We start from the raw sequence: 13,892 nt of genomic DNA, 5'->3' as shown, positions 1-13,892 counted from the left end.
TTCTTTCTTAATAAAAAAAAAAAAAGATAGAAGTGACAACATTTGGTCATGTCTCAAACCTCAGATCCCTTCATCTCACACTCGCTCTGTAGAATATCCAAGACAGTCATCTGTTACAGTAAAGACATGGGGGTGAGTGTCCCTCTGCATAGCCATCTCTGCTCAGATGCTCACACGTGTAACCATAGCTGCCGGAAAAAATGTTCTTACCATTCAAGAGAAACTTCAGTGGTGCCATCTGCTTCTTACACCTTTTTTAGCCATCAAACGCAAGGACAAAAGCCCCATGAAGCTGCATGACTGTCTAAGAGCACATGTCTGCACAGACTGACATTTGGAATGCTGTTTATTGGTTTTTACCTTCTGCAAGAAATTTCAGTTGACTGTCCTTGGGCTCTAAACATGTTCATTGCTGAGAAGGGGATTCCCTCAGTTCATGATATTTTCAAAACATTTTCAAGAGATAAGGAAGAGAAATTCCTTTTTTAAAATAAAAGACCTAGCAGTACAAAACCAAAGGGTCTAAGCCAGTGGTTCTGAACCTTTCTAAGGCTGTGACCCTTTAGTGATGTTTTTTATATGGTGGTGACCCAGAACCATAAGATTATTTTTGTTGCTACTTCATAACTTTAATATTGCTGTTATGAATTGTAATGTAAATATCTGATATCCAGAATGCCTTATATGTGACCCCGTCTGTTGATCCCCGAAGGAGTCTTGACCCAGAGGTTGAGAACCGCTGGTCTAGGCTAACCCCCACAGGGAGCACTGAATGGCTAGAAGTGATGATGTCTACACAGGATCCTTTGTGTGAAGGACTCACCACCCATAGGAACATGTGGTTCACTCTGCTCCATTTCCTTACAGGCTGGAGGACAGGCTTCATTAGCACATGGCTTAGATAGTGAAAGGGCTGCTTCTGGGAGTCGCATTGGCAGCTCAGAAGCCAGAAGCCTGTCTAATATATTCAGGGAAAGTAAAGTCCCTGCCCTGCCTTGCAGAGGTGCTTGGAAACAGCAGGCAGAAATTCACAGCTGTGTGGCACCAAGTGACAGCTGCCTCAGTTCTGTGAGTACATTAATGTTGGTAGTTTCTGTTCACATGCTAGAATACAAGGCAGAAAAGAGAAATAAAGGAAAACTGGCTTCTCCAAGAGCGAGGATCCAAGCAGACAGACGGAGCAAACAGTGAGATTTGCTTTTCTTGGATTCAGGGTCTGGCTGTAAACACAGGCCAGTTTCTCTTCATTCCTCAGGGTCCCATGTGGAAATGCACATGGCTGCCTCTTCCAGGCCTTCCAGCGACCCTGACCAAGGTCTGTGAATCTGCTCCACGGGGGGCCACAGTAATAGCCTTTAACTTATTCTTCAAACCTTTAAGTATGTCAGCTCGGAGAATTACAGCCCTGGGGGAAATGAATGTGTGTGGAAGTTCACATTTTTATTAGCGTGACAGGGACAAGAGTCTACACCAGATTCTGCACAAAAAGAAATAAATAAAAATTGTAAAAACCAGGGTCTTATGCTCAACAGTGCTGTTGAATCGTATGTGTTTCAAATCAGTGTAAAGCAGGTGAGAGCACCCTGTGTGGTCCTCCTGCAAGCCAGGAACAGAACAGGTTTAGAAAACACATCTTGGCTTTGGGTTTGCAACAGTGGACTAATCCACTTGGAAAGGCTAGCCGTGTGGGTCTGCCTCCCGCTGACAACGCTTTTAGAGGCTGCGCAGGGCGGGCACTTACCGGACAGGTGGAGATGCTCTGCTCCCACTGCATCATGCTCAGACTCTCCTCCAGGCTCGTGCACTTCTTCATCACCACATCCCAGCCACAGTACGGGTCCTGGGCACCAATGCAGGCACTGAAAGCACACAGGAAAACACACTGACTGCGCAGATCATTAGCTGTAGGAAAACACCCACAGGATGTCTCTGGGAATAGGGAGATCTTTCAAGTGTAACCTATGAAGGAGGCTGAGGTGAGGTGGGGTCTCGGGGCAGGACTGAAAGGTATCTGCTTCCTGCTTTGATATTACCTGGCCAGATAGGCTGCCTGGAGCTGGGAGTGACCTGGTGTTGAACTAGCTCAAAGTCACAAATTTCTGCATGTAGCTCCCCAGAGAGGCCAGGGAATCATTCTTCACTGATAGAACCACACACTAAGTATGCTTCTCACCTTGGGATTTGCGCTGCCTGTGACCCCACTTTCGCCATTATGGGTGACTACAGCCTAGCTACATTTGCAGAACCATTCTAAGGGCTCAAGTTCTTTTCCATGTTTTATTGATTATTACTATTATTACTACTACTATTATTATATTAACATGAGCACTAGGTGAAATCCATCTCTCAAAGGGGAGAGATTTGGTGGACTCCCTCTTCTGATCAGGGCATCCTTGCCTGCAAAGCCACCAGGAGACCTGAAACAGGGCTTCTGCACTGAGTGAAGGTTTGGGGCTCCAAAACTCTACTTGTAATAACAGCTGTCATCCTACAATGCTGTGGGTTCTGGTCATTTCTAACATTCTATCACTCTTTAAATATCACAACTGCTATCCAAACACAAACGCCCATTCAGTAGAAAGCCCACATACTTATGATTTCCTCTGAGTCTACACTGAACCAATCGCTATGACTTATTATTTTTGGAATTTGAATCGTTTAAAGAGGCCATATGGAAAACATGAGTTTCTGATGGATATAGCCATAGTGAAAGTGGCATTTCTCTTTTAAATTTTTGTTTCTTTACCACTCTTATACTCAATAAGAATGCAATAAAGAATAGAGATTTAAAAAACTCAATCAGTCTGATGTCCTTGATTGGAGAAAGTCACATTGTGAAAAACTTGAGTAAAACCAATTATTAGTATGATTTTATCTGCCCTCTTGACAATAGCCTTGTCCCTTAGATTTAAATAGTTGCTATCATAAGGCAAAACATTAATCTTTATTATATTACAGCATAATTATCAAGTGTAGAATTGTTACCAAGCCAAGCAAACTATAGCAGCAGGATTTGAAAATGATTCTGTCAGTTATGGAAACAGCATCCGATTGTTGAACACAATCAAACTCAATTATTTTCCCCAAATCTTTATTCTTCCTTGCTACATAAAAAAGACAGAAGATATTTGACAAAGGCTCACTTGGGAGGTGCTTATGTGGGCAGAATACCAGCATTTAAAGCAACGGAGGCTCATCTCCGCAGCCTGAGGACCTTGTTGAGAGCCTTTGAGACCCTGAAGATCTAGGCTGCCCTGCAAATACTGTGCACTTTAAAGGGCAAATAAAACCCCGAGAAGAAAGCATGCTTTCCCACATGTTTGAGTCTCTTTGTTTGCTCAGAAAGATAAAGCACCTGGTAAAGAATTTGTAGCATGGCGTGGAATCTGGTACAAGGGGTGCCACTGTGTAAAGGTAACCTACGGGCCTGTCAGTTTATCTTCAGTTTGGCTCAGACTGCTCTAACTTATTGGTTTTATAAGTCAGTTTGTCTGTACGTAGCCAAGGCTGATCTTGAATTCGATATCTCACCACCTCAGTATTCCAGGTCCTGGGACATTAGCAAACACTACCATGTCTAACTAGTCTGTTCGATTTTTGACTTGCAGGTGGAACACAGGTTTTGAATCAATGGAATCTGCACATAAGTACAAAGATCTCTCGTGGACAATGCCATCCCAGAAGGACCTACATTAACCAACAGTAAAACTACATCAGAAAAGAATAGGAACCTTGTGGGACTAAATTATTATAATGTGCTCAACTATTATGTAATCTTAGTCTGCTCTTGCTCTTATGACCACAGGCCCAGAGAGTCTGAGTTCTCACTCACTGTCAGTCACATCCAGGCTCCAAATGAGCCCCTAGTTCATAGTGTCTTTATGAGTAAGACGTTTTCATGGTAATGTTCCTATTTTTAAAATCACGGGGTTCAGTAAATTATACAGCAATAAAAATCTCAGGGGGAGCTCAGTTGCCACTGATGTTGACAGTTTTGGAGCAAGTCTAGAACCAAGGATGCTGTTGCAGCTTGGGCTTTTCATGGAAAGGTTTGCACAGCTATAAACCTGAAGCTCAAAAGTAGGAGGCCTGTGGAGTAGCTGCTGGATGGGCGTGTGTATTCTTAGTAAGGCTGAGAGCTTTGTACCAGTGTAAGTAGCATGTGGGTGCATAGGATTTCTCTCCCCTGCCTTCGTTGTTGCAATCACCGAAGGTGGAGAGAAGTCGCCACAGTCACTGAATGGCTTCAGAGTGACCCACTGGATGAAGAACCCATCGAATGTGCCTGTCACACCTTGATGCTCAGTTCCAGAAGCAGAGAGTTTGAAAACCAGTTATAATCCAGCTATAGCTTAAAAATAATTAGACATCAGGTGAGGGGATTAATTCCTAGCATGGTCTGGGATCAGGCTTAATGATAAATCCATTTTGGAATAAAATGTAATACAACCCCAAGAACCTTTGACTCAGTTCTACATTAGCTATTCAGATGATTTTATTTACGGCAGAATTTCTCATTAGATGCTGAGCCCTACACAGGCAGGGTCAGGGATGCATCATCTGTCACCATCCACTCAGGAACCGGCTCTGTGCTCGGAATGGACTATAAATACTCCGTGACTGAAGTGATGAAGGAAATCCACAGACTTCACAGGCCAAGCAGACGGATGCCACTGTAGCTCATCAGGACACTGAGACGTGAAAATCAATAAATTATTTGTAGGAGAATATTTGCTTTGTAAAGTGAGTGTCCATCTCAAAGTCCTCCTGGATGCTTGAATAATATGCAACCTGCTGACTGAAGGCATATCACTGGGACCATGGAGGGTGTTGATATTTTCTCAGCATGGAAAGGTATACCTTTCCACTGGGCACATAATGTCTTCAGAGAACATTTCATTAATAATGGTGACAACCTATTAAGTCTACCTTTGAAAACTTTGCCCTTTAGCACAGTGAATATCCTACAGTACTTAATTTCCGTACTAATTTTCTTAATGAGGTATTAATTCCTTTAGCTTAATGGCACTATACACTGTAAATGGATTAATAGTGACCAGATACAAGCTCTGTTCAGTGAAGCCCAAGACTGTTTCTTAATGGCTCCATCTTTCTAGTTTGATCAAATACAATTCTAGAGGTGTCCATTATCCATTTTATCAATGGGCTCTGTCTGTTCCTGGGCCGGCTTTTGTTTCTCCCCATTATGTCACACAGCAGAAGTACCGAAGGATCATGGGTTTCTACTCTTTTGGCTACTTATAGCATCATACTTTTTCCTATGTTTTCACAACACTTTAGCCCCCACTCCGCCCACTAGGCTATGGAAAGAGAGCAGAGAAGGCAGAAGCAGGGCCCATATGTTAACTCATCAAATACGTACGGAGCCTCTTTTAAGGTGCACAGAGTTCTGGAAGATGAAGGAACCTGGAGCCAGAGACCAGCTAGGCCTTAGGGTTCAAGCTTTTGTAGCCAGATAGAACCTTCGCTTCTGCTCTAAGACAGTAATCGCTGCTGCTTACACACTGTTGCTTTGATTCCGATGGATCCCTCAAACACAGAATGCAGGCTCTATGGCCTGGTGGGCTAATCTTATCTTTAAAAGTTCAAGGAGAAAAAAAAAAGTTCAAGGAGTGTCACATAAAATACACATACACACACACAGAGAGACACACATGAGAAAGAGAGATTCAGAAAGTATTGGGTTTTGTATTTGCAACTTAAGCACTTAGTTAGTAAGTTTGATAACTTGTATTCACATATATGCAATAGAAACACATCCAGTCAAAAGCATACTGCTTTAACTCAGGAACCAGTTAATCAAAGTCTTATAGGTCATATGCCCTCTGCTGAGTTTGACTTAAACACAACTTTTCACTGCAGCACCGCAGTAACAATTCATAAGCCCATCCCAGCCACCACGTATGGCTCAGCAGCAACTCCCCTTCTTAAGCTTCAGGAGGATGCCTCAACATTCAGATCCCAGGACGCAATGCTTTCCAGGAGTAGATATAGAGAATTCTAGGGCTGATCTCATGAAGTTGGCCCCCATCCCTCTGCTCACCCCTCTGGAGTTCTGCGAGGTGCTGGTTTCCTCTCTTGCTTCACTTAAAGAACAGCTGCAGGTTCTTTAACTGCTCAGTTTCTCAGGAAGCCCCCTGGATCATCAGGTACCTTGTCTGTCCTGTAGCACTGGTCCATGGCCCTCTATGTTTTGGCATCTTTCTGTGCGACACTGCATCTAAGGGCCGATGTTCTTTTCTAGTCTTGGCTGGTTGTATAGGTCATCAACTTCCTGAATCCTAAAGCAGCTCATATATTTTACCTGGCCATTCATTGTCAAGCTTGGCTCGGTCCATTGCCTTAGTGAGACCAGGGTGAAGATAATTCATTATCATTCCTTGCTACAGAAGTTTTACACTTGGAATATTTTCCTTCCTTTTGCAAAGAAAGTTTCTTGAGCTGCGGATCTAGTCAGTGCACACTTCTTAAAATGGCTTTAACAGTGTGTGTCCTCCCACTAAGCCTTCCAAGCTTTCATTTGCTGAGAGTTGAAGAGCTGTAACTATCTTAGGAAGTGCAAGACTTCCCGAGGTGGGAGGGGATAAAAGCCTGACTCCTAGATACGGCCGTGAAAGCCTAGTTGTTTGGTCATCTCTGCTTCCTGACATGATAAATGGGAACTCGCCCAGTCCAACACCCGAGTCTGTCAACCATCTGACTGCCAGGTTACCATTTTGCATTGGAATCTAACCCAGGCAGGCATTTAGTTACTGCCTTTCCTGCCAGTTCCATCCTGCGCTATGCCATCGGGAACTTTTGCTTCTTCAGAGGTTACGTAGTGACACCGGCAATGCACATCAAGTGCCCAGGAGGTGGCACTCATGAGGTATTGTCAAACACTGACCTACAGCAGGGATGTTAGATCCCAGGTACCTCAAAACAAAAGCAGCAAATATCACTTCATGTCATGAAATATATAAATATAATGTGCTCTTCCATTGCTTAAAAAAAGAATATTTAAAGAGATGACTCCAACTCCAAGGTTCTGGGTTTGGTTCCATCATCTGCATGGTTGTCTATGCTATTTATTAAGTGGCAGCATTAAACAAGCTAATAATAAGACAAAATTTTTAACTCACATTTGTGATAAAATTTGACTAAACCAAAAGTTTTTTTCTAAAATAATTTCTAAAGAAATGCCCATGCTACCATGCTGTTTTTTGAGCTACAATGAAGACAAGCCATCGGTAGTGCCGGCAGCCTCCCCAAGGATGCAGGATCACCCCAAGAGAGAGCAGATACTCAGCATGGAGTGCTCTGGGAAGGGTCCATGCTGGGTTCATCTGGCCCAAGGCAAGCCCAACACTGAGGAAGCTGATAGGATGACATCATGGCTAACAAGTTTCATGCTCCTCGTCCTATACAGTCTGACTGGATTCCAACAGTCCCACGTGAGAGATGACCCTAACTGTGGTGACTTCTCTGCACCAAGAGAAAATCATCAACATAGCTTGCACTGGGGGCATACAGGCTGCCCTGATCTCAGTGTGGCTTTAAGCAGGATATTGACACCTAGACTTCCGCACCCTCATCTGAACAAGGAGAGTGGAATGGTACTTTACTTTCAGAGTTGGCTCAACAGTCAAGGAAAATGTGATAGAAACGCAAACACTGCTGCAAAACTGTATGAATTGTCTTTGGAAAACAGGTAACCAACAATAGGAAGAATATAAAGATTTTGTGATACAGTTTTCCTCTTCAAAAGTGTCATATTTACATAAGCTCCTTTCCCCTTTATAACTATTATAAAATTTCATTTTTTGAAATTGATTTCCAAAACCAAATTATTGATATTTTACTACAGAATGGCATTTGGCAAAGAAATTATCACATAACCCTGTTATTAGCTTATTCTTAATTAGTGTGCTTCATTAAGCATATTTCTAGAAAACTAAAATTGTTTCTCTAAAAAAGATTCCATTTTTCCTATAATTCATTTTAAAAATCCAAGCATGTAGTGCTTACAAAATAGAGTCTCTTTGTGAGCTTTTACTGGGGAGTCTTTCTCATCCCTCCATATGAAGAGGACACTGAGAGACGTGGGTCAGAAGACACACAGAGGGATGCTTGGTTCACGGTCGTCAGAGTTCCCTTCTCAGAGGGAATACTAAGAGCCAAACACAAGCCTACCGACTGCGGTGCACAGAAGCCCAGTGTGACTGCTCACAATGGAGCTGTGATCTCTGGCTGTTTCACCCTGAGCAAGTGAAAAATAAACAGAGGGGGGATTCAGCTATGAGAGAAACATGAGCGCCTCCTCTCCTGAGGGGGCCCATGAAGACACACCCGTGGCCTTATTCTCCTAGAAGGAAGCAATAACGGTTCACGCCTAGCATCTGCACCTGTTGGTTGCAGCCTCTGTGGATTCAAGATGGGGTTGATGGACCACGGCATGAAAGACAGTGGCCATCGTACCTCTCTTGGTAGCAATAGGACTGTCTTAGGGTTTTTATTTCTGTAAAGGGACACCATGACCAAGGCAACTCTTATAAAGAAAACACTTAATTGACATGGCTTCCTTATAGTTTCAGAGGTTCAGTCCATCATCATCACGGCAGGAAACACGGTGGCATGCAGGCAGATATAGCTGAGTGTTCTACATGTGGCAGGCAACAGGAAGCCAACTGAGACATTGGGTGGTATCCTGAGCATACCTCCACAGTTACACATTTCCTCCAACAAGACCATACCCAATCCAACTAAGCCATACCTAGTAATCATGCCACTCCCCATGAGATTATGGGGGCAATTACATTCACACTGCCACACTGACCCAGAATTTAGCATATTGAGCTGAAATGACCTAGACTCATTGAAGGAAAGCTTAATGAAAGCAATGGATTTGTCACGCTTTGCAACAACACTCCATATTTAGTGCCAGAAACATCTCACATGGCACAGGGCCATGCTGTCCTGCCTGTTATCCTGTCCTGACCCCAATAAATCCCCAGGAGAACTTGGATCTAATAAAGCAAAATTTGGAAAACTGGGATCCTTCCAGCCGTACTTGGCTAGGCTGTTGCTCTGGGCTGTTCCCCAACCATCGCTGTTATCCAGCGAATGATCAGCACCCAGAAAGCAGTGACATCTGCCTCAGACTAGACTCACAGAAATACACACAGGAACAAGTTTCACAGCCATTGGTTGAAGTTCAAAAGCAGACATACACAACAGAGGGTCGCTAATAAGTGCCACTATCCACTAACAAGGCTCACAGTTTCTCAGTAAGAGTACCCCAATCATATTCTGTAACTCTTTCTGATACCAAGGAATGTCTTACGGATTTAATTTTATAGAATAACTTTGCAATAGTTATATATAAAAAGAAAAAAAAACATAAAACCCTTCCTTCCACATATGAACATGCAAAGACCTTGTGATTTCACCGTGCATATATCATTCCATTTGATTCTATAGAAAATCACATGTATTTGGCAAGACAGTGAGGCTGAAGTACTTTGGGAATCATGGTGAAAATTATCTACAACAGCTATACTATGAATTTCCTGCCTCAGGCTCCCTGGATAGAAACAAAATGACCTGCACACGGGGAATCTCAGAAGTAAGTACAGTAAAAATGTCACCTTGGCTTAGACCTTCAGGCACGCCTTGCTTAGGGGGCTGGATATGAACAAGGCTGCCAAGTCCTCCAGAGCAGAACCGTGTCAGAAGCCAGAATACAAAGCCAGTTTCCACCACGGCAAACCCAGTACTAGTAAAGTTCACGGAGTTCGCAGCCCCTTCCATTTCCTAAGCACCTGGGCCTGCATGTCTCCAAACTAAACTTCAGAGCTCACTGTGGTCAACACTGTGCCGCACGAATAGTGAAAACTCAGAGACAAAAAATTGGACTCAACCCCGAAAACCAGAAAAGTAAGGTAGCCAAGCCTCTAGAGAAGTATTACCTCTATCAAGGCTGGGCGGCCGCAAACTAACCAGACTGAGCCTCTCTCTCCTCCCATTTTATATTCCCCCTAGTGCTGGGATTAAAGGTGTGTGACTCCCTAGGACTGGGATTAAAGGCCTGTGCCACCACTGCCCGGCATAAATAATTTATTTTTACACCTATGACTGCTCACAATTATTACCCACATGGTTCCTCCAATGACAACCAGGGCTTACTGGTATCATAGTAACCTATTTTCATGAAGACCCTGCACCCTGGAACATAAGATGTATATAGACGTAAGTTCCTACACACTTCTGACTGCAGGAGATTTGACGGCCTTCTTGGCACAGGGGCCCTTAGCCTGGGAATTCCTTACCTGCGTGTTTGGTGGAAGTGGCACCTCTTCAGTGGGATCTTGGCTACATGTTCCTGTAGTCCCACAAACAGGACGCTCTGGCTGTGGAGGATTTGCAGGCTCCTGATGGGCTCCCTCCTCCTCTCTGGGAAAAGCTCGATTTCTTCCAGTAAACAGCTGCCTGAGGTCTGACTCAGGGGAGCCCGTACTTTCTTGATGGTGCCATAATCTGCAAAGACAAGACAGCAAGGAAATAAAGCTCACGGGGAGCACAGCCATCCTCAGAGAAGCAAAATATACACAAAGCGCACAGCCATGATCACCAGCCCATGGCATCATCTGGGCACCTCTCAACAATGCAGAGACCTCTGCAGTGGGCCACTCAGGGAGTGATACTCCAGTTCAGACAGGGATGAGAGTGGCTGATCGACCCCTTGTGTCTTCAGTTGCAAGCCCAGGAACTAGGGCCATGCTACCCCCATCGCCCATCAAAACAGTTTGCAGAATGCCAGGGGAGAAAAATCCCAAAGGGACAATCTGGGGTCCCTCACGTCAGTGAACTGACGGCTGCCCAGGCACAAAGAGATTCGTGACTTGGAATGCTAATACAGGTCATTTTTGTGTGTTTGAACTTGACTCATGTCTGAACTGAGCCAAATCTCCTGGGCCCCAGGTTCCCATGGCTAGGGTTCTCCACACCACACAGACTTTGCAGATAGACATTAGGGATGCAAAGCAGGCTCGGTCTTTCTCATCTTGCTAATGCTATGAACCTTGAATACCGTTCCTCATAAAATAATTTTCCTTTCCTACTTCATAACAGTAATTTTGCTACTGTTATGATTCTTAATGTAAACATCTGATATGCAGGATATCTGGTATGCGACCCCTGTGAAAGGGTCATGTGACCCCCAGTGGGGTTGTGATCCACAGGTTAAGAACCGCTGTTTTAGCTCACACACCAGAGGTTTAACGGGGATGGATAACTCTTGCATCAGGGCGATGAACGGGAGCTTGAAGGCCACTTTCGTTGTCTTGCAAAATCTTGATGTCTTAAAGCACCTCTAGTAACTATCACCTATATCTGTAGTCATCTCAAATGCAAAACCTGAATAAATTCACCATGATTTCATGTCGCAAATCATAGCGATTCTTATTCTACAAGCACAGAATAAGCTTTAGAAGTTATTTTAAAAGCAGAAATAAAACCAGAAAGTTTTGTCTGGAAGGAGTTTCAAACAAACAAGTATAAAAGACAGAAAAGAAAATACTTTACACTTTTTATCTTCATGGAAGTCCTTAGATAATAAGACTATTTACATTTAAAGAGAAAACTTTTGTACACACGTATGCTAGCTTGACTTTAGTTAAAATGTAAATCTGCAATATCTTCATTGAACATTTTCTCAATGAACTGGCTACATAATAATGTGTACGGTGTTAGTAACAACAACAATTTTATTTTGAGTTAGCTGGTTAAATATATTAGTTTTGGAAAAAAATCCAGCTTATATGGAAGACGGAACGGAATATGTCTGTGTGCCCTAGAAAATGGGCAACAATGTCCATTCAGAAAATCCATGACTCACAAACATAAATATGAAAGACCATGTTGATAGAGCCTTTATTCTATAATAAAACTTTCTGGCTCGGTGACCAGAGTTCATGTTCTTGTGAAAAATTCAGTCAGCCATGGTGATTGTGCTTCCCCCTGCCCAGGGCGATAGAAAGTATCAAGAAACGCAGCATGGAGACCCAGGCAGGGCATGATAGGAGCTTCAGGGACAAGGGGTGACTTGCATTCAGATATCTCAGTCACAAATCTTGGAGACTCCCAAAAGACACTGGCAGATGGAGCTGTCATCTTCCCGGGGAGCAACGGAGCATCCTATTCTGCGGTGGGATCTAAGAGCAATGGCGGGGTTGGGGGCGGGGATGTAAGCTCAAGTCAGTACTCTGATTGGGGACATCACAGCAGCATGGGATGTCAGCTCAAGTCAGGAGTCGGGAAGAAGTTACCTGCTACCCTTGGTAAATGACATGGCTCAAATAGTAAGAATCATTGGGGTAAAGCAGAATCTTCTAACCAATGTCTGAGGCAGTGAGGGACAGGGCAGGTCAGAGTCCATCACAAGACTGAAGGGAATGCATTGTGAACGTGACGCCCGAGTACCATGTGCAATGGTAAACTAGAACACACCCGGCAGTTAAGCCAAGACCCCTTTCTATTGATATTTATTTTGTTTATGAATTAACACCGTGAAAAACCTGCCAACATTAATAACAGCACTGAAGTCAACTTCATTGGTATTTAAAATTCTTATAAAATTGTATAAAGTACCAAACTTTAATAGGACTTTAATAATTTGATTTCAATAAGCCACCAATGATGAGAAACATTCAGCACATGTCTTTTGTTTTTTTCCATACCCTGTACCCAGCATTCCAGCCAATGGGATCTTAACATATGAGCGAAAGATGGCAAGCAAACAGATAAATGTTGGTCTATGATCCAGAGTTCTGCTGTCTCTCCTTATGGGCATCCAGTGACATGACGATTTTTTATCTTTACACTTTTTATCTTCATGGAAGTCCTTAGATAATAAGACTATTTACATTTAAAGAGAAAACTCATGTACACACATATACTAGCTTGACTTTAGTTAAAATGTAAATCTGGAATTTCTTCATTGAACATTTTCTCAATGAACTGGCTACATAATAATGTGTACGGTGTTAGTAAAATTTGTGAAATTTTACTTGTCACTTGTGAAATTGTCATTCCCTTGGTGTCAGGATTATTAGAGGATGGTCCCGAGACACAATGAAGCTCAATTCCATATCCTTGCAGCCTTTTCCTAGCTTGACTGAGCCCCATCTTTGCTTTTGGCTCCCCACAGCCTGTCATCGCCTTACCCTCTTCTAGTGACCTTGAAGATGACAGCACAATAGGTAAGAAGCCATGCCAGTTCCCTATACTTACATTAATTTAAATTTTATTTTTGCCTCTTATGCATCCACTTTTCTCCATTTCCTACACAGCATTATATATAGACCTTATTTTATCTTAAAAAAAGCCTTTGTATGATTTGCTCTCATCATCCTGATGTTTGTACAGTTTTGTTTGCACGTTTCTCTTTATTATGTAGTTATGTTTACCCCTGTTCTTTGCTTACTTACTTTATGACACTCCTCTCCAGTTCTTTCATGTCCCAATCTTCTATTTATGTTTTTTCTTTCCACTAATCTTGTTCCTTATTTCAATCAATTACAGATTTTGTTTTTTCTTTAAATAATATTTTTATTAATTCTTTGAGCATTCCATACAATGTTTGATCATAGTCACATCTTCTTCCCCAACTACCCCCAGATCCACCCTCTTCAGCCTCATGTACCTACCCACCCAAATCGAAGTGATCTTCTTTTATTTTTAAACACGCTGAATACAAGTGAATACAAGTTGTGCTGCCCACCTTCTCTTGGCAGTGGGGTATGGAGTACGGTTGATATGGAACCAGGGTCTACATCATTAAAGAAAATTGACTCTTTCCTAACAGCTATCACATGCCAATAGCCCTTCAGCTA

At 42.9% G+C, this 13,892-nt stretch overlaps 1 protein-coding gene across 3 annotated transcripts in view; it reads right to left on the bottom strand.

Annotated features, from left to right (window-relative positions):
• Sema5a (semaphorin 5A) overlaps positions 1-13,892 on the bottom strand; it is a 429,658-nt gene that overhangs the window by 68,633 nt on the left and 347,133 nt on the right. For all 3 annotated transcript variants that reach the window (XM_013349712.2, XM_026783702.1, XM_026783703.1), the window contains 2 exons: positions 10,329-10,536; positions 1,742-1,859 (listed from right to left, as the gene is read on the bottom strand). In XM_013349712.2, coding sequence (XP_013205166.1) covers positions 1,742-1,859; positions 10,329-10,536 — 326 coding nt within the window. The remainder of the gene's footprint in view (positions 1-1,741; positions 1,860-10,328; positions 10,537-13,892) is intronic.

The sequence above is a fragment of the Microtus ochrogaster genome, chromosome 19 (assembly GCF_000317375.1).
Source record: "Microtus ochrogaster isolate Prairie Vole_2 chromosome 19, MicOch1.0, whole genome shotgun sequence".
NCBI classification, from domain to species: domain Eukaryota; kingdom Metazoa; phylum Chordata; class Mammalia; order Rodentia; family Cricetidae; genus Microtus; species Microtus ochrogaster.
This window is presented reverse-complemented; position numbering and strand designations above follow the sequence as displayed.